General features: G+C 36.1%; 2 protein-coding genes across 3 annotated transcripts in view; one reads left to right on the forward strand and one right to left on the reverse strand.

The window, feature by feature from the left end:
- LOC140752399 (BOS complex subunit NCLN) overlaps positions 1-25,754 on the forward strand; it is a 217,814-nt gene that overhangs the window by 14,697 nt on the left and 177,363 nt on the right. The window lies entirely within an intron of this gene.
- On the reverse strand, positions 480-25,015 carry LOC140752469 (hemocyte protein-glutamine gamma-glutamyltransferase). The gene is made up of 15 exons (XM_073086792.1): positions 24,854-25,015; positions 20,685-20,780; positions 19,474-19,604; positions 18,929-19,047; positions 9,057-9,189; positions 8,481-8,664; positions 7,788-8,005; positions 6,679-6,885; positions 5,939-6,158; positions 5,432-5,590; positions 4,775-4,895; positions 4,403-4,511; positions 3,837-3,997; positions 3,008-3,199; positions 480-1,224 (listed from the first exon to the last, which is right to left on the reverse strand). The coding sequence occupies exons 2-15, from the start codon at positions 20,753-20,755 to the stop codon at positions 1,132-1,134; spliced, it is 2,118 nt and encodes a 705-aa protein (XP_072942893.1). The 5' UTR covers positions 20,756-20,780; positions 24,854-25,015; the 3' UTR covers positions 480-1,131.

Below are 25,754 nucleotides of genomic sequence, written 5' to 3' on the forward strand. Positions count from 1 at the left end.
TATGTATAATAGTGTTGTTTTCGCCCCCTTTGAACAAATATGGTTTGTTGTAAGCGAAAATGCTGTCTGCATGGTTTTAAAATGAATAAACTTGTTTTAAAATGTTAATTACATTTGTTTTTTCTCCCTGGCTTTAACGGCTTCTCACGATTCGATTTTCGTATTCAAAGATTTCATTTGACCCAGTATTAAGTGTTTCTGGATAAAGCCAATGATTATTACGAATCTGTAATTATAATGTTAAAAATATGTATTTTATTGCCAAATAATATAAGTTTTTAATGTCGTTATTTTAATAAATAAAAGTAATGACCATAGACATACACAATAGAACATAGCTGCTTCGGAAAAACATTGATAAGTTTGTCGGACTATAAGTTTTGGTTAAAAAATATAGTAAGGCCAGTAAAAAATTCAGTAAAGTAAAATTTTACTCTAATATTAAAGTTAGGGTTACCACGTTATCATAAAAGAAACAATTTGATAAACAATATTTTATTTGGGCTCATTATACATGGTGAAATACAAAAATATAAGCTACCAGAGATAATGTTGCCATATGGCACTTGGTATATATTATTATCTTAAAACTAATAAATGTACATAACATATTAAGTCGTATAAAAAATATTAAACTTAAAAGTAACAATAACTAAGTTATTTAAAATATATTTTTAATAAACTTGAAATGCTAAAATAACTCAACATGAATGGTTTTTTTAGGTAATTCAATAAAATTACCGTTGCTGAGGAATTTAAGAGCTAAATAATTTCAAAATTATAAGCAGATAACTTCTTACAGCTTGATGCAAGGATTAATTTTTAAATTATATCAATATAAATGTGATCATATACTAATTACGTAAAATTTAGTACTTACATACGTTTTGCAATATTTTACGCATTTATCTTGTCTTAGTCCCAATTCATAATGGTATAATATAATTATATTATTTGAGGACTAAGCTGAAATGCTTCGTGTACTAAATAATTCTGGTCAAAACATAAACCTTAAAAGTTGTTAACATAATTTCATTTTTAAGCGGAAAGTTTACAACAAATAAACTTAAAGTAAAGCTGTAACCTGACAACGCAGAAATCCTTACAATTAAATATTGATAATATGGTACTTTATCCTTCGAACACCTCGACGGAAGCCGCTCCGTTGATATCCTTCAGTTCCACTGACTTGAACGTCGCCACGAAGTTTATTTTGCCAAGTTTCTGTAAAATAAACACATTGTTATTTTCCTTAATAAAATGAAAAGTACGATATAGTTTTTCTGAAATAGAAGTAGCAAACGAGCATGCTGTCCATCTGGTGGAAAATGGGTACTGTCAAGTTTTTGTTTCGTCTCAATATACATAATCTAGACATATATAACATCTTCAGTATTCAACTAGTCTACTTCTTTTAAATAGTCAATTATCGACAGGTTATATGCCAAAATACATAGTCATTTCTTACAAATCTATTCACTAATCATAACTTACTGTTGTTTAATATCACCACTCGTTGTGTCGCACCATATAAGTCAAATATAAGTCAAACTTAAAACTTAAGTGTATGCTTCACAGTAAGAAGGATGTAGCCTTATGATTTTTTAAGTAAATTGCAGAAATACTAATAAAAATTATTGGTCATGAGCTTTCATGTAATAAATATATAAAAAATAAAGTGTGTACTTCTGTGCGCATGTAAGAAGTTATACTTCTTTGGCTTATTTAATAAAAAGAGTGTGTGTATGTGTACAGCCACGTGAAGTAAATCTATTTAAAACCAAAAAACTACTAAAATGATACTCTAAGTGTTGTTCGTATCATATTCCTAAAGATAAAATGTTCTTCAAAACTTGCATAAACTAGCCAACTTAATGGTGTCGATTGTTATCTGTCGTCTTTGTAGATCACTCAACATTTTTCGCACACACCCCAAGAAGTATAACTTCAAAAAGAAAAAGACAAAATAATACAAATAAGTTGTTTAAAAAAATCAATCTAACCTAACAATCGTAGTTATATCAATTACTCTTTGAAAATATTGGCAATTGAAATTTTCTTTATGAAAAGCTGTAATCTTCATATTATATACTCGTAGATAATTATTAGCTACGTAGACCAGATTATGTTGTATTTAAAAATTACATGCATGAATTTGAAAAATCTAGGATATCTTTTGTGTGGTAAAGATTAATTTCAAATAAGCATTTGCTAGTTAATAAAGGATTATGGTATATGTATAAGTTTTACGATACGTATTATTTATTATATGATAATATATATGTATAATAGTGTTGTTTTCGCCCCTTTGAACAAATATGGTTTGTTGTAAGCGAAAATGCTGTCTGCATGGTTTTAAAATGAATAAACTTGTTTTAAAATGTTAATTACATTTGTTTTTTCTCCCTAGCTTTAACGGCTTCTCACGATTCGATTTTCGTATTCAAAGATTTCATTTGACCCAGTATGATGAGCATGCTGTCCATCTGGTGGAAAATGGGTACTGTCTATCTATAGAGATTTGTAATTTACCCCAGACAAGATTAGATTTCTGTCTGAAGATTAGCTACAGTTATGTGTGCATTCCTGAGGACTAAGTTAACACTGCTGTTATTAGGTAAATTAGGAGTGGCAGTGGTGCCACCGAAGTCGAACCACAATGGGTTTTACAACCTTCAAAACCACCATGCGGGTCGTCATTATCATCATCGTCATCAACCCATTACTGTCCTACTGCTGGGCACGGGTTTCCTCTTTGAATGAGAAGGATTAGGCCATAGTCCATCCCGCTGGTTAAGAGCGAAGTGTTAGACTTCACATCTTTGATTTTTTTTATTTCTCGTGTATGTAGGTTTCCTTACGATGATTTCCTTCACCGTTTAGGCAAGTGATAATTATTTTTTATACGCACATAACTTTAAAAAATCAGAGATGTGTGCTTGGGATTTGAAGTTTGAACCTCGGGCCACTGCTTAATCGCGGATCATCACCTATACTGTATACTTACATTAGGCTGCACAGGCAGCTCGGCGGTAACAACAGCTCTGGGGGCGACGTCCGCGGCGGCGATGCGCAGCGTGCGGCCCGCGATGCCGGATGACGTCACGCGGAACTCGCACCCTGTTAACCCGCGGTCTAGCGGGTTCGCGAACGATAGCACCGCTGTTGCTGGTTCCCCGATCACCAAGTCGTCGTTGAACTGGAATGGAAATTAAATGTAGTTTATTGAAGTTTGGAAATTATAGCAGGTGTGACGTCGCAATCAGCGTGGCAGCCAAGAAAGACAGCCGAAAGAGGGTAAGTTGTTAAAAAAGTAGCGAATGTGACGTCACTCTCAGCATGCCAGCCAAAAAAGTCAGCTAAAAGAAGGTAAATGGTTAAATAAGTCAAAGTCAACGATTTAGTACGTTATTATCATTACTATTAAATATCTAAGTAGTGGAAATTCTACCATTTTTTTTCCTGTCACAAAATCAACTCTCAAAAAGGTAATGCTGATATAACAACTCGATGATTTTCAGTAAAAAACCTATGTGATTTTGCTTGTACTTAAAACATCTTTTATCACCGAAAATCAGTCTTATCCAGTGTCCTATAGTCATGAAATTATACTAATAGTTTTTTTTTATAATTTAATAGAATCTGCTTCAAAAGTGGCAAACAAGGACGAGTTATTATATTCGTTTTACAATCAATCAATTTCAAAAGCAGAAACTTCACATTTCTCATCATCATAGTCACAGATCGACATCATCATCATCCTCAAGCTTATCAACATGATGAAATCGAATAATTAACTTGGTTTCGTCAACTTAAATCACAAAAATCCTGCTTACCTTGATGCTGATATTCGGCTTGAGGATCTGGAAGTCGTCATCATCGGCCCAGGACTGCTTCGTCTCGTCCACGATGGCCATCGCCGATATCTTCATGTTGCAGTACTCCACCAACTTCGGGATGTACTCATCAGCTTTCACCAGGAAGCCAACCTGTTCAGCTGGAATGGTAACAAATTTTAAAATTTACCCACAGGGATTTTAAATTATCTTAAAATTTTCTACAGGGATAATGTAGAGCTAGAATAATCCCTTGTTTATAAAATTTAAGTAGTCAGAGTTCAAACGATTTCAGTCAGTAACTCTCATTGTAGTAGCAGACGAGATCAGCAACTACAAGAAGTCTGGCACAGATGACGTTGCGAACCATTGCTTGATGATGCCTTTGCTTTATAAGGGGCTTTTTTAAAAGCTGTGGCGAAGTGTACTTTCGCGCAACCCGGAGCGGAATGATAAGTTACAACTTGAGGAAATAGGTCCTAAGGGATCCCCCTACAACACGCTCTTTTTATAAAGAGCGTGCTCATGTACTATTTATGGAAGTTACGAAATAAATTAAAAATTACTTTTTTGAGGTCCAACAGAGAGCTTTCCTTCAACTTTCTTCACGACATCGGATTTGACTCCATTGTAGAACACGCTGGTTACTGATAACGCTGCTTTGATATTGCGGACCTATGGAAAAATATAAAATAATGATATTATTTGAAAACGGTAACACAAAGACAAAACCATTGTTGGTAAGCGTGATGTGGGACGAGACTTAAAGATAGCTAGGTTTTTCTAACTTTCTTTAAGTCTCATTTATATTAAATATTTTTGTATTTAAGTGCTAAAAGGATATTTTCTAAAGCTTTAAACAAGAGGCTCTGAAAAAGGCAAGAAAAATTTTTAAGTTCGTTTATCTAGGGAGAAGAAATCCTAGATTAGGTACTTACTTCTTCAGAATTGTTTTGAATATCCACAGTGACTCTGAAGTCCTTGCCGATTTGGACTGTGTCAATGTCTAGTAGCTTGAAGCTGATGTCATTCTGGAGGCTGCTTGCTACGGCGTAGTACCTGTGAAGAATAAATTTTAAATCATAAATATGTAGTGCAGACGCATTTGGTTTTAAGCTGTTTCTAAGCTTAGCAGAGTTTCTTAGCTGTAAATGTAATATCCGTACCACGCGTGAATATGTTGATATGTCGATCTACTGTAAATATAATTATGTACATTATTTTGTTTTAGTCATAATAAACATTACGGTTGTTTAATAATCTTAATTTATAGGGTCAATAAGTAAGTAACGGGTCTTAATTTCCGCACATACACAACTTGTCAAATTTTAAAATAACCCTCTCACTAAAGAGTACAAATAGCTGCAATGAACCTTGTGCATTTTCAACTTATTAACTTATTCACGCGTGGTACGGATATAACAGTAACCATACCGTAACATATATTACAGTAGAGTAACAGTAAGGTTTTATTTATTCTTAGTCAAGTCGTCGTCTCAAGTCGTTAGAATCCTAGTCTTAAGTATGCTTTAGTATCAATAGCCTCTTTAATTTATAATTGTTCGTTATAGAAGTCACTATGCAGCCAAACTTACCTCTTAGCTCTCTCCGAGTACCGAACGCCGTTCATCAGGGCCAGTCGTTCAGAAGCTGTTCCTTCTCTATGCTTGTACTCAGCTGTGATGTCCTGCCGATCTTCGTCACCCAGGGGGTCGAAGACGTACGGTTTCTTGGTGAGGATCATGCGGCCGATGCTGTGGAAATAAAATTATGTTATGGAAGCAGATGACGCATGCATTAGTCCTTAACACGACAGTAACATAGAAATACCGAAATCTTGGTATGTTGGATATTGTATAATGTATCACACATAAGAATTTCTATCTTTGTTATTACTGTGATCTGGTTTGAAAATAAGGCAGGGACAGTTACACGTCCTTGCTTAATCGTCGAACTTTAATTAGATGTATTCATAATTAATAACTTACTTATGTCACAGGATATTGATGTACTTAAGTAAATCATTAACCAATTGATAAAACATGTGCACATCAAGTGATTATTACGCTGATGAAATGATTTGTTGGAAACCAAATACTTACTGGTAATTATTAGTATCGACCATGGAGTAGCCGGTCTCCGCTTCAGGGTCCACTCGCCACCTCATGAGGTCAGCGTTGACGGAAGCCAGCATGAACTCCACGTCGTGGCTGAGGCCGATGACGCCCTGCTTGATCGCCTCGAGTGGCGCCGGGCCACACTGGTACATACCGGCGGATTTCTCTTGGGGTGTCGCGTCAATCGCTTGCCAGCCTCCGTAACCTAGTGAATTTATTGGAATCCAAGGTAAGTATGACATTTCAACGTATGGCAAAACTTGCAGTAGAGGAAAGATTGTCAAGGAAACATTGAGCCTTTAAAAGTATTTGGTCAGCATGATGAATGGTATGAATGAAATGGTAGTGGAATCATATTGCAGCAAATTTGCTGGATTTTCAGCTATGTTCTCAAAAAGTTTACAGGTATCAGCCCTATTTAACCAGCATGATGAACGTTTTGATCCAATCTTCTCGTTTAGATTCAGACATTTAAAACCTAGTTTCTACGAGGATGCAATGGATACAGGTAAGTATGAGTAGACCGTATACATCGATGCTTAGAACGGGACCAGAAATCAGATTTCATCCGAGCTGAGGATCGAACCAGGATTATTCTTGCAGATCGGATGCGACTGCTTGACATTATAAGCGACAAATTCTGGCAGAAGTGGGGTAGGATTCATTTTTTATCTGAAACCTACGCAGATAATTTAAATCTAAAAGTAACAATAATAGATAGTTACCTGGTGGAAGGTCAGGCCTCGCCATCCAGACGTCGTTCCACACGTGGTAGTTCCAGATGGAGTCAGCTCCGTCAGGGTTGTTGGGGTCGAAGTTCAGCTCCTCCATGGTCTCGGTGTAGTACTTGTCCACGGTCAGCGAGCTGTTGGCGTCATGAGCTGACACCAAGTTGGACACCACGCGTGATGGGATGCCAAGGGCACGGCAGACTGGAAATAAAAATAAAAGAAATAAATTAAACCAATTTAGCGCACAACTATATTTATTAAAACAACATATAGTTTAAAATCTTGGCGTTATAGCATAGTACGTATTTTTTTCGAGGCACGGAGTTATAATTTACCATGGAGGTTTAAAGAGTCAAGATACTACCGTAATTTCATAAGGTTTTGCTCTGGAGACGGAACAGTGTAAAGGAGACCTTATCAATTAACATACGGAATTCATTTTAAATTCTTATACTGAGGTCTATGTGCCTATCTTTCGTTTGTATCAATTTATTTTATGTTATAGAAAATCTCTCGAAACGTAAGGCGAATTGCAATTCCTCTAGTGTTGCAAATGTCCATAGTAACAGACATTCCTGAGATAGTCTCTCTGCTCTATGTTATATGTATGTAATCGCAAAATTAATAACATAATATTTACACTAGTTTATTTTGAACGTCTTACTTATCTATTTTATTGCCTTTCGATAATACTCTTGATATCGCAATAGACTTGAATTTTACAACAATTAACGTTATCAATTTTATTTTAGTTAATCGTTTTAGATAACCTGTGACTGTAATTTATAGAGAGCTTTGTAAATTTTGGTAATTGATCTGATTTGAATAATCTGTTTTTTATAACTTTATTTATACGAATTAGAAATTACATAAGAAAAAAGATACAGCATTTAAATAATCAATAATTTATATAACTTGAAAGGAAATTAGTATAAGAAGTCTCTCGAAAGCTTCAAAAATGAATAATGGCATATAAATTATTTAGAATTATTATGTAGACCGAAGAACTAGCAAACAGTTCGATTGATTCGATCTTATTCCAACTGAGCTACCGGGAGTAATGTTCTACATAGTTAGATTTCCCCACATCACTAGTTCCTTACCTGTGGTGACAACGCCAGCGAACACCCAGCACTGTCCGTAAGGCACCTCCTGCTGCGTCTCCAGGTACTGCGCGAGGATGTCCACGGAGCCGGTCCACTCAGATGGTGCGGTACCGTCCTCGTACTCTCCGTCCCAACGCCCCACGAGCACACCACCATCGTCATTGGAGTTCACGATCCGGGAGATCACACGTGAGACTTTTACTGGGTCGCCACGACTAGAAAGGAGATTATAATTTTAACTTACAAGAATAAATTAGATGCATTTACTTAGCTGCGGAGGATAATGTTTGTCAAGCATATTCTAAGTTTTTATCTTGTTGCCCGTTCATCTGGTTATGCCGAAACACTCAGAATACGCATAGTTAAGCGGTGACTTAACAACATGTAATTCTAGTAAAGGTGGTATAATCATTTGGGATTCAATTCCGGCAGCAGCACCACCATCACACTTATTTCTGCCTAATAACAGCAATATTAAGCCCTGCTGTGTCCTGGTTTCAAGGGTGTGATAAGGGAGGCATACTTTTCCAAGGTATGCCAATTTAGTCCTCAGGGGTAGCGGCACATCTTTGGGCGACCTCGGCTATAAAACTAATCTTATTTTGGGTTGATTACAAAAGACCATGGGCGGAATAGCCACAGGTAAATTATAAAAAAGTAAAGGTGTCTCATAGAGGGTAATGAACTTACAGATGGAACGGAATCTCAGCTCGGTCCAACATGAACATGCAAGCTGGTAGAACAGCTGCATCGAACTGGCCATAGAACCAGGGTTTCCCACGCGTGGTCTTGATCGGCCCCACCCACACCTTGCCCACGTCGTTCAGTACATATTCCTGCAGTAGGGTCAGATCTTCCATGTAGGTCTGGTCATCTGGGGAGCGATGGTTATAGTTAGCGTGATGTTTCTGTGATGACTGCTTGCTGTACATGGCAGATCAACTAACATCGTGATTAGAGAGAACAAGAGTTTAACGTCTTTTATGATTGTGATGATAATGTTGATCGTGGTATTGACAATGATGATGAAAGTGTTATCGTGGTGATGACAATGAAGATGGCAGTTTTGATAACTGAATTATTAACATCATTGTAATGATAAAAGATGATAGTATTGGCAGTGATGATGAAGTGAAGAAGAAGATAAAGAAGGCCATAAAGTAAGCGTTGATTATAATGTTGATGATATTGACGGTGATTTCCAAGATGATGATGAATTTAGTTGCCGTGGAATTAGCGAACCAATTATGAAGAGTTAGAACTTACCAGGATTCCAAGGGTTGAACAAGATGTAGATGTCCTGGTCAAAGTCGTAGACCTCACGAGCTGTGGAGCTCTTCAGCCTGGTGACCACGCGGAGAGCCCAGCTTCCTACTGGCACGGTCACTGGGGTGGAAACCTGTTGACAAGGGCATTTTGTACTATTGATGTAGAATCAGAGACAAATAGGTTATTGACTCACCGCATGTTTAGCATCTCAGGATACGAGAGGTTTAAACCATAATCGACATTTCAAGTTTCTACCTGACTGCGACAAGAGGCCATGTAATATATTTTGAGCGCATGTATGAATTTATATCTAATTCTTTGGCGCGCTCAACATCAAATTGGGCTTCACGGATTTTAATATATAAGGTGCCATTAACACTACTGACACTGAGTACGAGGAATTTTGAAAAAATCAAAATAGTGTCTTTACCAAAATTGTTTTTTTTTTCGAAGCGACTAATACTAGTTGTATGTAATAGGATTTCTCGTTTTAGAAAACTTGTTTCCATAAAATTCTCATGCATGTCAGTTATGAAGTAGGTATATGATTAAAACACAGATGCACGTAGAAATCATGCAGTCGCATCTTAGAATATTACCTCATTTATTTATTTAGCAATGATACTTAGATGTAAAACACGTTTTTCATATTATTAAGAAAACTCCTAAGTAATATTATAAAAATACTAAAAAAAACCCGAGTGTAATAAATAGTGATTAATTACACTACATAATTATTTAATTTTTAAAAGTTATTTATGCAAAAATAAGAGGTTTCGTAACGGAATTGCTTTATCTACGCAAGATTTTTATACTATTCATATTTTAGAAGTTTAATGCAATTAACATAATGGTTTAAAATAAAAGACATCTCGTGTATTCTGATAATATCTTTTGATTTTCCCAACAGGATTAAGAATAGTAAATAGCTTATTATGCAAATTAAATAGACATGGTATTAAATAATGTTTTTTGGAAGTCTAGGTATCATTATTTAAATAAGTTATTTAGTAATTATGATGGAAACGAAGAGATTTAGCCGTAATATCCATTAAATAGTTTTTAGATATAAGATAATCTTTTTGAATTCGATAAGTTACTTACCATTAATATATATTTATTAAGGTTAAAAATCATAATAAAATATATGTTTTGAAACCTATGCTAGCTTGACCTTGACTATACTTTGTATAGTATTTGCCATGTCTGCATGTCGGAGAACAATGAAAACAGCTTTTGGGGCTTTTTCATTTGGAGAGAGCGGCAGTATAGTTGATAAATTATAAATAATGACTTATGATATGCTTTTAATGACAAAAAGATTTGTTGCTAAAACGAGAGATACGAGATTTCACAATTTTTGATCTGAGTTACAATTTTTCGCCGTCATATTGCCGTAGTAGGTAAATGTAGTTATAGCGACTTTTTAGCAAATGTATTGTATCCGAGTTTCTAGACTCGCTTCTTGGTAAAGCTTTCAAATTGAGATTAAACTGTGCGGCATACTAGTATAGGATAGTTTTACACAGATTCTCAAAATATCCTCTAGTCCATTTATTGTTCCATGGCGCAGACGTATCAACTTTAATCTGATTGTCAAAATAGAAATAGCAAAGCATGTAGTCTTGATTCCAGATGTTACACTTGAGATCTAGATATGTTTTATTCTGTCCGCCTAACTATATTCTGTTTTCTGTAATATAAGTAACAATGGTATGTCTACTTGATTCCAGATGTGATATCCTTGAGATCTAGATTTGTTTTATTCTGGGCATCTTTTATCTTCATACTCATTGATCCTCATTGACGACCCGCGTGGCGGAGCGGTCACCATATTACCGGTCTGACGCACAAAGAGATCCGGGTTCGATCCCCGGCCGAACAGATCTAAATGATGAATTTAGATTTCTGTTTCTGGGTCTAGGTGTTTGTGTATGTGTGTATCCATGGTACCCACGACACAGATAATGCTACTGTGGGGCTGTGAGTGTAGAAAGTGTTTATTTTTTTAGATAAACTAATATCATGGTACATCCACAATATAGTTTGGGATCCCTTTGCTACTAAATTTTGACATAACTATCCGATGAAAAAACTGTCAACATAAATACAGAGTAGGGCTAATGCCCATTATTAATAATCAATCTATCCATTTCTTCCTATCAAAGATTGAAAAATGACAATGTCTGAATGAAGAAATCTTCAAATATTCTTCGTCATATATTCGTCAATTAGTCTGCAGTAGACAAACTGAACGGTAGATTGAATATATATAATTGGCGTTAACTGATTAACTTAATTAACGAAAGAAATATTCTTTTTATAATGATATCTAAACGTTTAGGCCTGAAGGAAAACAGTCACCATCGCCTATGAACATTTGCAACACCAGAGAAGTCGCCAATGCATCGCCGGCTTTGGAGGAGAGCTCTTTTACACCTTTTTTGAAGAGCCCCATGTCATAGCGCTCCGGAAATACCTCAGGAGGAAGTTCGGAAAAGATCGAAAGGTATTCGGAAATTATCGAAAGTTTAGACTAAATATTTACAGATTTAACGAATAAATATTTAGTTATACGATAGTTTAATGCAACCGCATTCCCATTTGCTACTAAAACGTAAAAAACGCTGCGTCATTTTGAAAAACAGGTTTTGAATACTCAAGTAGATTTTCCAATGATACCTATCTAAGTTTTATGGCTAAACCTGACCGTTTTAGTGCTTTATCCTCGTTCTGTTAGTGTTGTTAATGTGTTAAGTGTAGGTTACTAGAAAACGTAAGACATAAATGTCCACAATTTACGTTCAATACCTAGCTATTACTATCTTTGCTTACACCTTTTTGTACCACTTTAAAGCCACTATGCCCATATATAATCCTGAATCCATTTCTGTCTTACTCGACATCCCTCGGAGTGAAAAACGTTTTGTTCAATGAACACATTACTTTCATAGTGGGTGTTGGTAGATTTTGACGTGAAAGTTTTTTTTTAAATCTTAGGCATATATCTATTTGGAAGTAATATCATAAATCCACATAGAACATATAGGCGGTTTATCTTATCATCATCATCATCATCAACCCATTACTGTCCCACTGCTGGGCACGGGTCTCCTCTCAGAATGAGAAGGATTAGGCCATAGTCCACCGCGCTGGCCAAGTGCGTATTGGTAGACTTCACAAACCTTAAAGATTTTTTATAAATCTCTCAGGTATGCAGGTTTCCTCACGATGTTTTCCTTCACCGTTTAAGCAAGTGATAATTAATTTCTAATACGCACATAAATTTGAAAATCAGAGGTGCGTGCCTGGGATTTGAACCTCGGACCCCTCGATCGAGAGGCCGCGTTTCTTAACCACTAGGCTATCACTGCATTTTTTTATCGTAAGCCGACCATAAATATTTGCCTTATATGTAAGTTAGCCGGCCTCCATACCACCCTTAGGCTCAATTTACATTGCCGCGGAACGGAATGGAAGCGAATTTTTGCAACAAATTCTGCATAGCATTTTTTTTTTTTTATAATATAGAAGTAGCAGACGAGCATGCAGTCCACCTGATGGTAAGTGGCTACTGCCGCCCATGGACATCTGTATTCTGTAATCAACCCCAGATAAAATTAGATATTCCTTTCTGAGGTCGGCCACAGATGCGCCGCTACCCCTGAGGACAAAGCTGGAACGCCTCAGAAAAGTCTGTCTCCATAATAAACTTTAACATAATGCATAATAAACTTTATGTCAATTGTGATAAAATCCACAGATGGCGCCGACAGTTCTTTAGGGAATTTACGAGAATGCACGAGGATTCCCCGGAAGACGCGCAACCTTTTTTTTGGCACGTATTTAGTTTGTACGTTCCACAATTGACATAAAGTTCATTATGCTATACAGAATTTGTTTGTTGTTGTTTGTTTAAAGAAATAATATGACATACATAAAACGGAAAATTTGTACCTGCATTCGAATGACAGTGGTGCCATCTGTCGAAAATTGGTCTTACCAACTCCCAAACCCTCGTGGGCTCTTGGACAACAACTTTGCTAAAGATCATCAATTGATCAAATGCATAGTCCCCGATTCTATAACTACTTACGAATTAAAAATTAATTAAAAAAAAACCCTTTTCCCACGGACTAAATTGTGAATCTAAACCATTCTCAAGTCCCCTTGAACACACACAACAAATTTCATCAAAATTAGTCCAGTCGTTTAGGAGTTTAGTGGCATACACACACACATAAGCATTATATATATAAAGATATATTAATACGTAGCTGTTTTGTAGAAAATAAAATTCCAATCCAATTGAGCTAACGAGTTATGTAAATATAATAATTGTATTAACATAAATATAGTACCGGTTTGGTGTGAAAATTGACAATGTTACGTATAAGGCAACTTACAATGTAGCTATAATATTAATTAATATAATATACAAAGTCTGTCTGTCCGTTTACCTCATTACCATTTTGATAAAATCTGATTTACACTATTTATTATAAAACTACTAGCTGATCCGGCAAAGGTTGTGTTGCCTTATAAATAAAAATATTAAGGGTGAACAATCCTTATCACTTAGGGGTATGAAAAATACATAGTAGCAGATTCCCAGACCTGCTGAATATGCATATAAAATTTGGTGAAAATCGGTAAAGCCGTTTCGGAGGAGTACGGTAACTAACATTGTGACACGAGAGTTTTATACATAATATTGTTTGTCCAGGTTTTCGGTTTGGTTACTATGTATATTTACATATTTTGCATTGCCAGTATCCACGGGACTATAATAGTTTCTCTTTGTTGCATTTTGCATAATGCTGCATTTTTGAGTAATATTATATTGTGTAACAAGTTTACAACTACTAACGCACACATGTGCGCCGCGATTCCCGCGACCCTTGTGCCCTTGGGTTATGGCCCGTGGTTTTTCCTAGATACTCTCCTCGCGGCCCACGGATACGTTTCGTGCGCGTTATTTCTTTAATGAAATGACATGAAATATATTTAAGACGACCTGCGTGGCGGAGCGGCCACCATACCGGTCTGACGCGCAAAGGGTCCCGGGTTCGATCCCCAGCCAGACAGATATCTAAATGATGAATTTAGATTTCTGTTTCTGGGTCTGGGTGTTTGTGTATTTGTCTATGTGTATGTCCATGGCACCCACGATACAGGGAATCCTAGTGTGTGGCTGTGAGTGTAGAAAGCGTTTATTTATATTTATTTTGTATAGGTCTACGGTGGCAGTTTTAGTTACAATATTTTTTCTTAAACTTTTACGGGATTGGAACGCGTCCTCAACTGAGAAGATCCGGTAAGAAACTCAGCCAATTCCAATAATAGATAATTATTACTATTTATTTATTTTTTTCTTAATTCTATAAGCAACTATATTAATTTTATTCTTATTATAAGTAAGTTATTCCTGACCACCTTTGTTTTATTACCGTAAAATATTACAGTTTTATTGATTACTTGTCAAGATGAAATGTAAAATTCACTGCGCGGTTATTCGCCTAGTGTGCTCCTCGCCTTATATTCAATATTTTAGTTTTGTCAACAAGCAATCAAATGTATTATCATATAAAATTACTTTTTTCGCATGTTATAAAATTATGACTATTAAATTCTCGTAACTGTAAATCTTGTCGAATATTATAATAGACCAACATTCTTCTGACTTTTATGATTCAAGTTTTGTATTTTCAAACAAGTTTTTATTATAGTTATAGAAATATATTATAGTTAATTGTCGAGATAAATACAAGACTCCTAAACACTGACGGTCGTTGTTAATAACCTATCCAGTGTTTTGGCTACTCAAGATTGACATTTGACATCTTCATTACACACTGTCATGATTCAATCTTTGGTAGGAAAAAAATATAGATTGATTAAGATGAATGGCTCAATATCGTCTCTTGTTTAGTTGAGGCGGAGCGGAGCGGAGTTGCTAGGGGCATTCTGGTACATGAACACATTAGGTGAATAATATCGTAATTCTTAATGCATTGAAGTAACTATCGAAACACAGCCTCAGAAAGGGCTCGTGTCTATCAAAATACTGTATAGACAAATCAAAATTGTAATAGATCATTTGATAATATAACTTTGATTTGAAGGTGGTAGAACCGTTTGTGGTTCGACTCCGGCGGCACCACCGCCACACTTATTTCTGACACATAATTACAGTGTTGAGCGCTGCTGTGTTCTGGTTTGAAGAGTGTGGTAAGGGAGACATACTTTTCCGAGGCGTTCCAGCTTAGTCCTTAGGGGTAGCGGCGCTTCTGCGGCCGACCTCAGGTAGGAATATCTAATCCTATCTGGGGTTGATTACAGATGTCCATGGGCGGCAGTAGGCACTTACCATCAGGTGGACTGCATGCTCGTACATGCTGCTACTCCCATATTATAAAAAAAAAAACTTTAAATGAAATACAATAATTTATTATAAACGGGACCTTACTTGTATTCTAAGCATCAGTGAAGCGATACTACATACACTAATGCTATGTTAATTAGGTCTCAAAAACCTAGGTAACCTAGCTAACCTAACATTGATATAATGTAGAAGGAAGTTTCGTACTTTGTGGTCAACTTGTATGTCAATACAATTATTATTCAAGTCTTGTGGTCGTGTTTTACGTACTAACCTTGGGAAACAAATAAAACCTAATTTAAAATATTTGGTGCACAAAAAGCACAGATTTAGATACAGGTCTTTATCCAAAATGAATTAAAAATCGCTACATATTTGATATTGTAACATCACATAACACACAGAACCACTTTTAAAATTTGTTATGGTATCAAATAGATATAAAATTTTAATTAAAATTTTGTTTTGAGAATAATATTACAGGCATAGACAAATTTTGTAGATATAGAAATTCACCTGAAACTCACACTAATAAGGGGGCAAATTGAACTTAACTATTCTCTTTATAGATGTAAACAACAACTGAATAATCATACCAAATTAGAAATCAAAGTACCCGCTTAGACATATTAAATTTAAATACAAGACCAATGACCACCATAGACACATGTATTATCTATTGTATTAACAAAACAAAGCTTAATTTGTTATAACTACAATACAATGTATTGTAGTTGTAACTAATTCAGAACAAACATTCCATACATACCTATATCCAGATAATATTTGATAATCAGGTTATTAATATGCTGTCTAAGTTTTGAATAATTTATCAATTTTGTTGCATGTTGAGGTTCGATTACTTCCTGGGTGCGGACAAAAATATATATGTACAAGGTATACTATAAAATTGTTATACATGTAAAATACCCTTTGGTGCAACTGTGCCGCCTTCTACTTCTGCCCTATAAGAGTAGCAGTGGTAAGCGCTAAAAACTTTGTTTTTATTTGAAGTGAATACAAAGAATAATAATGTTTTCTATACTCACAGCGCCACACTAGGATTTTTCCTGTACAATAGAAACATACAAACTCATTTACACGAACACCCAGACCCAGAACAGATATCAATCATTCAGAAATCTATCTGGCCGTGTCTAAACTAATCAGGTTTTGGGGATTCTGGGTCAGTCTAAACTAACACACCCTAACAGTTATTATTAGAGAAGAGAAGAAGAGAGAAATAGGTGCGGCAGTGTTGCTTCCGGAGTCGAACCGCAAAGGGCTCTACCACGTTCATAGGTATACAACGTTATAAATATACTCCTACGCAAAATTCTAACACGTTGTCAGTACAGTTTCAAATAAATAAATAGAATCATACCAAGATCATTATTGACGGAAAACCATAACAAACCTTGATGCTACACAGGACAATCTATAAAATCACGTCAATCAGATCTAAGATGGACAGACTGATAGAGACATTGGCGGCATGTGATTAGGAAAACACCTTGCTGGCGCCGGGGTTGGAAGGCGGCCAAGTCTCACGCCTACACAAGAATAATTATTTCAATTCGAGATTTCTAACTGTAAGGTGATTTTTATCTACGTGTTTTGTAAAAGTGCCGGAAAGATATTTATTAATGATGTTTTTTTGCCGTGTCTACATCAAGGCTCTTTTTTGTTTACGGGAAAACCTTCAAAAGGTACCCGACGTCATGGAAGCCACGCCGGGTTATGTAGAATGTTTAACGCACTAAAAACCCCTTGGTGGCCGTCCACGGCGTTTGGTGGAGACTTGACAGAATACAACCAGAGTCCTCCAAACGCGATGACCCTATCGGGCTCTGCCCTGCGGGTCGCGAATTACGCTCCTCCCGCACATCTGGTGTTTACAACGGTATGCGATCACACTTACGGCCGTCTTTCCCGGGGTCGCTTACTGGAAGGTTCGAGCTCCCACACTTGCCGTTCGCAACCCCGGAAGCCCCTTTTAGTCGCCTCTTAGAGTCGACAGGCAAGGGATACCGTAGCGCTATTCTATTCCCGGAACTATAGGGACAGTCTACACTAAGCCAATCTTTATTGACCACGTCAATAAATATCATGGTACCCATGATTCCATCAATGTTTATTTATGTGTACGTCGCGTCATAAACTTTATTGACAAAAAATCTGACTTTTTTTGATCCATCAATACTCGCCAATATTTATTGATAGTCCAAGTGTAGATTGTGTCCAATTAGTAGATACTACTCTTCACACCTCTCTCTTAGAGGAGACCTGTGCCCTTTTTTTTTTTTTTTTTGTCGAGGGGGAAACCTTCAAAAGGTACCCGACAACGTGGGAGCGACGCCGAGTTATGTGGGATTTTTACCGCACTAAAACCCCCACGGTGGCCGTCCTCTGCGCTGCGTTGAGGGCTCCGGGATCTCCAAAGGAACGCAACCGGAGTCCTCTTAGCGCGTTGCCCCGTCGGGCTCCGCCCAGGTGAGCTTGATGCTCGCCACACCATCTGGTGTATACGACGGTATGCGACCACACATACCGTCGTCCTTCCCGGGGCCGCTGGCCGGGCGGTTCGAGCTCCCACTTTTGCCGCCCGCAACCCCGGAAGCCCCCTTTTAGTCGCCTCTTACGACAGGCAGGGGATACCGTAGCCCTATTCTAGTCCCGGAACTACAGGGACAGAGGAGACCTGTGCCCATCAGTGGAATAATAATGGGATGACGATAACTTTACCCAGCGTCTCTACTTAATATAGCTATGTAGGTATATAATTTAAGTGGTTTAGTCGCAAAGGACGTACACTCAAAAATGTATCTATTTTTTGCTTCTTGGAGGACTTGTCTAAAGGTTACCGAAAACAAAAAATATTGATACGCAATCCAATCGGTCATTCGGTTTTTTGTACCTCAATGTGACCGACATTTTTTCCATTTTATTTATATTTAAGTAACCGTAATAAAGTAAACCGATATAGTTTTTTTCTTTTTACAACCATATTTTATTTATACTCGTAGGTACATAAAAAGTTCTGGGAAGAGATCCTTGCTCAGCAGTGGGAAAGTAACGGGTTGATTATACTTCAGCCTACTAAAGTAGAGAGTTATGTTGTACATTTTGTTTATCTACAGATCTCGTCATTGAAGATTTTGCCAAGTAGCAAAATATCAAACATAGCTCTCCCTATAGCACGCTGGGTACTGAGCTTCTGTATGAATCGACCATGGTAATTAATGGCGTTTCATTAGGACAACACGACACTACACGGTACGGCACCGACATCCCGTTGCTACCGACGACATGTCAGCGTCAACAGAGGCATATCGGTGACGCGCTGGATCAGTGAAAGCATGCAGTAAAATTTCAAAGAATATGAGTCCCTTTAGTTATTCCTGATGCCGTGTCTGTGTCATGTCGCATAAAGAACTCTAGCGGCCTCCAACAAAAGAGCTTCAAAATCTGATGATATTAAACTTACCTCAAAAGACAGGGTATCGCCTTGAACATCTTGAAGCTTGGCGCTCCAGTTGTGCTTATCAGTGATGACGTCTCTGCGGAGGAACACTGAACCCTGGGTGTCCAGCGCTGGCTTGTCTCCTACAAAAAATATTTAATTTTGAAGATGGTAGAACCCACTGTGGTTCGACTCCGGCGGCAGCACCGCCACACATATTTCTGCCTAATAACAGCAGTGTTAAACGCTGCTGTATTCTGGTTTGAAAACTGTGGTAAGACATTTATCCCAGGCATTCTAGCTTAGTCTTCAGGCGTAGCGTCGCATCTGTGACCGACCTTATGTATGAATCTAGTCCTATATGAGGTTGATTACTGATGTCCATGGGCGGCAGCCACTTACCATCGGACTGCATGCTCAACTGCTAAGTAGATACTCCTATACTATTATAAAAAAAATTGATCTTGTTGAACGTCATCAATCTACCACTGAAAAATGTGTCCTTAATATTCAACTTTTATATGATTAGGTTTTCAACTTTTATATGATTAAATACCAAAAGTCTTTACCCAGTGAGAATATAAGCTGCACCATATCTTCGTTTTCGTCGAAGGGCCTCGTGAACCTGATGACGCCGTTGAAGGGCTGGCCACGACGCACGATCGCTGTTGTAGGGTTCTCATCGTTCACAGCCTCGAATCTGGTAAGGGATGCATGTTATCAATGGGGATGGTAACGTTATCGTATCTATGATATACCTAAATAATAGTAATAGGTTATGTGTGAGTCGAATTCGTACATGGAGGGTTCAGTACCACCAAATTTTCATGTAATTATTTATGTTTAGTATTTGTTATCATGGTAGCCATAGATGTGATGCATTGTAAAAATTTGAGTGTCTACCTATTACGTTTCAAGAGATAGAGCCCTTTGAAAGACATACAGATGGACAGACAGTGGAGGCTTAAAAATGGTGTTCTGTTTTTACTCTTTGGGCATGAAACCCTTAAAGCGACGGTCTCTACAAAATTTTGCAATTCTTGCAATATTCGCTGGTTTTGTAAAAAAATACTCTCATTTATTCCAAAGAAGTATAATTTCAAAAATCTGTCCGTCGAAAAGTTTTCGTTCTACATATTTTTACATGAACCATGCACAAGGCACATACAATGTATTATGCATTGTTTAGTAAGAATCTTGGTTGGGTTGTTAAGATATTTTACGACAAACGCTTGGAATAAATTTAAAGTGCCACAATCGTTAACTATGCAAATATAAACCGGCTTCACATTAAATGTTAATATTTGCAACATTATTAAAATACAACATGGTGTTTGGATACTTATTAAATTAATTAACCCTCGTTATTAATTTTCAATCTATCGAAGGTTTGCTTACCAAAGACCGTTTGTCAATTTGTGACTGCTAGAATTTTTATGAGGCAGAAATTGACAGATATTTGGTATTTAGATCTTTGGTAGGTAAAACTATAATAGATGGATTGATTATTGATAACGGGCGTAAGTAAATCCGAAATTGACTTTTAATGTGGTTGTATGATTTATTTGAAAGTAGGTTATTCTTTTTTATATTAGGTAATCAAAATATCTGACGACGCGCAAAGGCTTCGGGTTCGATCCCCATCCAGACAGACATTTGAGTTATACGTATCTGTTCCCGGTCTGGATGTTTGTGTATTCATCTTTGTGTGTGTCCATGGCATCGAAACAGGATCTTAGTGTGAGTGAGTGTAAAAATCTAAATCTAAAATAAAACTTACTTGACAGTGTTATGTGTCTGGGAATTCTCCCGAGGGTAGAAATGGACGACGTCTACGACAAGTGGCTCCATCTTTCAATTAATTTGGATTAAGTACCTGTAAATAAAATATTTTTAAAAACTTCATATGATTTACATAGCTGAATTTTGCTAGATATATTTTGAGAATTTTGTTTTTAAGCTTCCAAAGAATATTAAGCTATCCATTTCGTTGCCAACTTTTTTGACATGTTAAAAAAATTATATCGCAAATGTATATAGGGAGTATAGGAAATGATGGCTTATTTTCATTAGACAACAGAATATTGAAATATAAGTAATTATTCTGTTACTTTTCATTGCTTGTATTTTTTTATTATTTTAAGAAAACATGTATTAAAATATAAAGTAGGTTTCTTACGGTGAGAGTATATTTAGGAACAGCTCAGATTTTCTGCAATTAGCGTTACAAATAGTCTTAACTAATGAGAACTATAATTGAGAGCAGTAATTAACTCGTGTATCCTAAATTTTAAATATACTCAAAGATCAAAAGATTCGAAAAGTGAAAAACGCCTAGATTTCAGTGGTTTGGCGTGTTGTCATAGAAATTTGTTGAAAATAGCGTTGGCGATACCAAAATAAAATTTTATGTCAAATCATTTCCTGTGGAATAGCTATAAATAAGTAGCTTTTTTTTGAAAATATGCAATCATTGGGTTTAGACTAGCACAGTAAACTATTATTAAACGCAATAATTGAGTTTAGAACATAGTAAATTATTATTAAAACTTTGTAATAAAAAATAATAATATTATGTTAAGTTTGATGATAACAGTGATAATCTTATTTTTATATTAAAATAGAACAGCCCGTACTATAAATTGTTTCTTGTAGCCTTTTTATGAAGAACAATTAACAGATCATAAACTCCGAATCGTTAATACTTTAAACAGATCTTTAAATTTATTATTATGACATTTTAATCACAGGCCTCTAATATTAAAAGATTTAATTCGCAAAAACGACATATCAAATGTTAAGATTCGAATTAAATAAGCATTTTGAAAAAAATAACATAAGAAGTTTTTAGAAAAACCAATAACATCTCATAAAAATAATTGTTTTATAATAACTATAATAACGTATACAGGTTACCCGGAAATATAGAGGTAATATCAAAATAACAAGAAAAACATTTTAAACTATCAAGAAAAAAATGTTTATAGGTTGTGGTGTCGAGTTTCGAATTTAATTAATAATTCCGGAGCCTGAAGTTCGATTTTAAAAAGTCATACACTTCACCATCAATCTTAAACATCATCATCATCATCTTCATGATCAACCTATTACTATCCCACTGCTGGGCACACATCTCGTCTCACAATTAGAAGGATTAGGCCAAAAGTCTTTGTTTTTTTTTTGTCGAGGGGGAAACCTTCAAAAGGTACCCGACAACGTGGGAGCGACGCCGAGTTATGTGGGATTATTACCGCACTAAAACCCCCCCGGTGGCCGTCCTTTGCGCTGCGTTGAGGGCTCCGGGATCTCCAAAGGAACGCAACCGGAGTCCTCTTAGCGCGTTGCCCCGTCGGGCTCCGCCCAGGTGAGCTTGTCGCTCGCCACACCATCAGGTGTATACGACGGTATGCGACCACACATACCGCCGTCCTTCCCGGGGTCGCTGGCCGGGCGGTTCGAGCTCCCACTCTTGCCGCCCGCAACCCCGGAAGCCCCCTTTTAGTCGCCTCTTACGACAGGCAGGGGATACCGTAGCCCTATTCTAGTCCCGGAACTACAGGGACAAGGCCAAAAGTCTACCGCGCTGGTCAAGTGAGAATTGGTAGACCATACATTAATGAAGATTTTTTGAAAGTTTCTTCAACTATATAGGTTACCTCGCAATGTTTCCTTTAAACGTTAAATCAAGTGATAATTTATTCATAATACGTATATAACTGAAAAATCAGAGTTGCGTGCTTGAGATTTGATCTTCTAGATTGACGCCGGGTTTTAACCACTAGGCTATTACTGCTGCGGAATAAATTTGCTAGAAATTATGATAATGACTAGTTTCTTTAAGATACTACATTTGTCGCATTTAAGCACTCCCCTTAGTATTCAAAGATGCATAAAGCTTAATAATTCAAGCTTCACTTTGGTAAGTAGGTAAGCTATAAAACCTGATCCAAAATCTTCTTATTTTTAGATACACCCACTCAACCCACAATAGCAAATAAGATAATGGAGCTCTGACATCTTTATGTCTGTTCTATTCAGGTTTTAGTGATAGGAGAGAGAATTTACGTTTTTATATCATTATTTTATGGTCAGTGGTGATGACGCAGCTGCGAAATATTTTATGTAGTTGCATACATGTTTTGATATGTATAATTGATACACGACTGTTTTAAATCCGTGGTTAGCCTTAAAAATCGGTATCTCAATCGTGAGGTCGGAGGTTCGCATTTGAGGCACGTACCACTATATTCTATGTTATGTATGTATTAGAAATTAATTATCAAGCTTAAGCGCTGAAGGGACACATTGGTGTCAAGTTTACTAATTTGCAATTGGCTAGTGCTGTGGCTATGACCTTAACCCCTCTGAGCTCTATTTACACAGAAACATAAACACAAACACCCAGACCCAGATGTCTGGCCGGAGATCGAACCTGGAACCCTTTGCGTGTCAGACTGGTATGGTGACCGCTCCGCCACGGGCGTCAATTATCGATACAAAGACTAGTTAAGTGACAAAGATGAATTGTCGATACAAATTGTATGTACTTAGTTATATAAAGGCCATATCAGTGATATGAGAAGTTAAAACAGCTGTTTAATTTATAGGTAGATACTGTACGTGCTCATTGGTGTGATTGGGTGTAACTTCTCAGAAGACATCGAACAACCTTGTCGTGTGCCAATTCTAACATGCAATCTATGAGTAACGCCTCGATACAGATTTATACTTAACTATGATATAATTCGAAAATTGTTAACAAATTATTGAATATAGATTTTTACTTTAATAAATCAATGGCAGGTCAGGGGAGACCTATGTTCAGTAGTGGTCTATGAAAGGCTGATAGTAAATAAGTAAGGTAAGTACGGTAAGGTAATAAGTTGAAGGTGGTAGAACCCTTTGTGGTTCGAATCCGGCGGCACCACCGCCACACCTATTTCTACCTAATAACAGCAATGTTAGGCGCTGCTGTGTTCCGGTTTGAAGGGTGTGGTAAGGGAGACAGACTTTTCCGAGGCGTTCCAGCTTAGTCCTCAGGTGTAGCGGCGCATCTGTGGCCGACCTCAGGTAGGAATATCTAATCCTATCTGAGGTTGATTACAGATGTCCATGTGCGGCAGTAGCCACTTACCATCAAGTGGACTGCATGCTCGTCTGCTACCTCTATATTATAAAAAAAAAGAAAAGTAAATACTCGTATTTACTTTTTTTTTAGATAATAATTGGGGGTATTTTTTAATAAAGTAAATGGAATATTATTATATGTTTTTTAACAGAAAACGGTAATAGAAGTTGCATTTATTAAAAAGTTTCTAGTGCAGTTTTCAACAGATGATAGTCATTTAAATGATGCCAATAAAGTACATGAAAAAAAAATTAAAAAGCTACTTACAAAAAATACGTTTCATAAAATTACATTAAAATTTAAATATTTCAATCATGAAGAATATAAAAAATAAATTAACAATAGAACATAGTAAAATGTAGTTTACGATATAACAGAAAAATAACATCGACTATTTTAAATTAGTTGATAGTTCAAGTTTAATTATTTACATTTTTAAACTATTGGGGCCATCTACCGCAGTGTGAGATAACTTAATTTTAATTACTAGACATGGACATTAATGAGAAGTTATTACATAGATAATTGTATCTATTAATAAGTTACCAAAAACTAAAATTTCAGAAACGTTATGTTATATTGAGTTGTACTTTTTAAAAAGCCCAGGGTTTAGTCAAAATGAAAAATTAAAAATGGTAATGAAAAAAATTACAAAGTTTTACTATCAGAGAAACATTTGTTTTTGCCTATATTCTACATTATTTTTTATACATTATAGCCCTATATATAATTAATTTAAATACCTATAGTCTTTCATTATAAATTACCAAAAATATCCACCTGTCAAACAACACAAAAATAAAAAAGAAATAAAAAATTACCTCGTCCAACAAGTCAATCACAACACTATAAATACACACACGCACTATTTCCCGCGGGTTCTAATTTTTTATCTGTTAAATTTATGCGTATTTTTAATCTGTTTCCGACGGAGCGTTTCGCGCGCGTTCGTCTTGCGAAGTGACGATGGGTTGTTGAGCGTGTGGATATATCTTCGGCCGAAACTTTGGTTCTGCGCCGGCGCCGGTTTATGTAGGGTGACCATGATATAAGTAAATAGAATTTTATTGAAATACACATAGATTAGTAAAGATACATCACCGCCTTGAAATTGAATGAAGCCACAAATGGCTTATTTTAGTAAGTTCTTTTTTTGAATCCTTGACAAATAAAAACTTCTTTAGAGAACATTTACGAATAAATAAGTAATTTACGTAATAATTACGTAATTTACGTAATAAATAAATCATTATTTCAAATATTTTATGGACATTTTAGCACGGAGACGTGGCAAAACTTTTTTACGCAACTATTCCAATTCTCAAAACTGGGTACATTTTCTTGTTAGGACTGAGTAATCTTTACTTATATATGGAAATACAGAAAAAATGTAAACTATTTTTAATTACACGTTGTACAGAAGCAACGTGTAACGTTTGAAACTGATTTATAGGTACAATTATAAATCGTAATTAATATAATAATTATTTAAAGTACTTGTCGGTACAGCAATATTTATTAGTAGATACTTTGTTATACATACCTACTTTTTTCGGTTATTTACAGTGGCCATTTAAAACAAAATATGTAACTTTTAACGAGACATAATTTTATTCATAAAACAATTAAATTATTAAGTAATTTTAAAGATGGTAGAAACTACTAAAGTACTAAAGGTATTTCGTTTGAAAGATTTTCTTACTTACTTTGTAGCTAACAATA

The sequence above is a fragment of the Epargyreus clarus genome, unplaced genomic scaffold (genome assembly GCF_041222505.1).
Source record: "Epargyreus clarus isolate Ecla_fem2 unplaced genomic scaffold, WU_Ecla_fem_2.2 ptg000024l, whole genome shotgun sequence".
In the NCBI taxonomy this organism is placed as follows: Eukaryota; Metazoa; Arthropoda; class Insecta; order Lepidoptera; family Hesperiidae; genus Epargyreus; species Epargyreus clarus.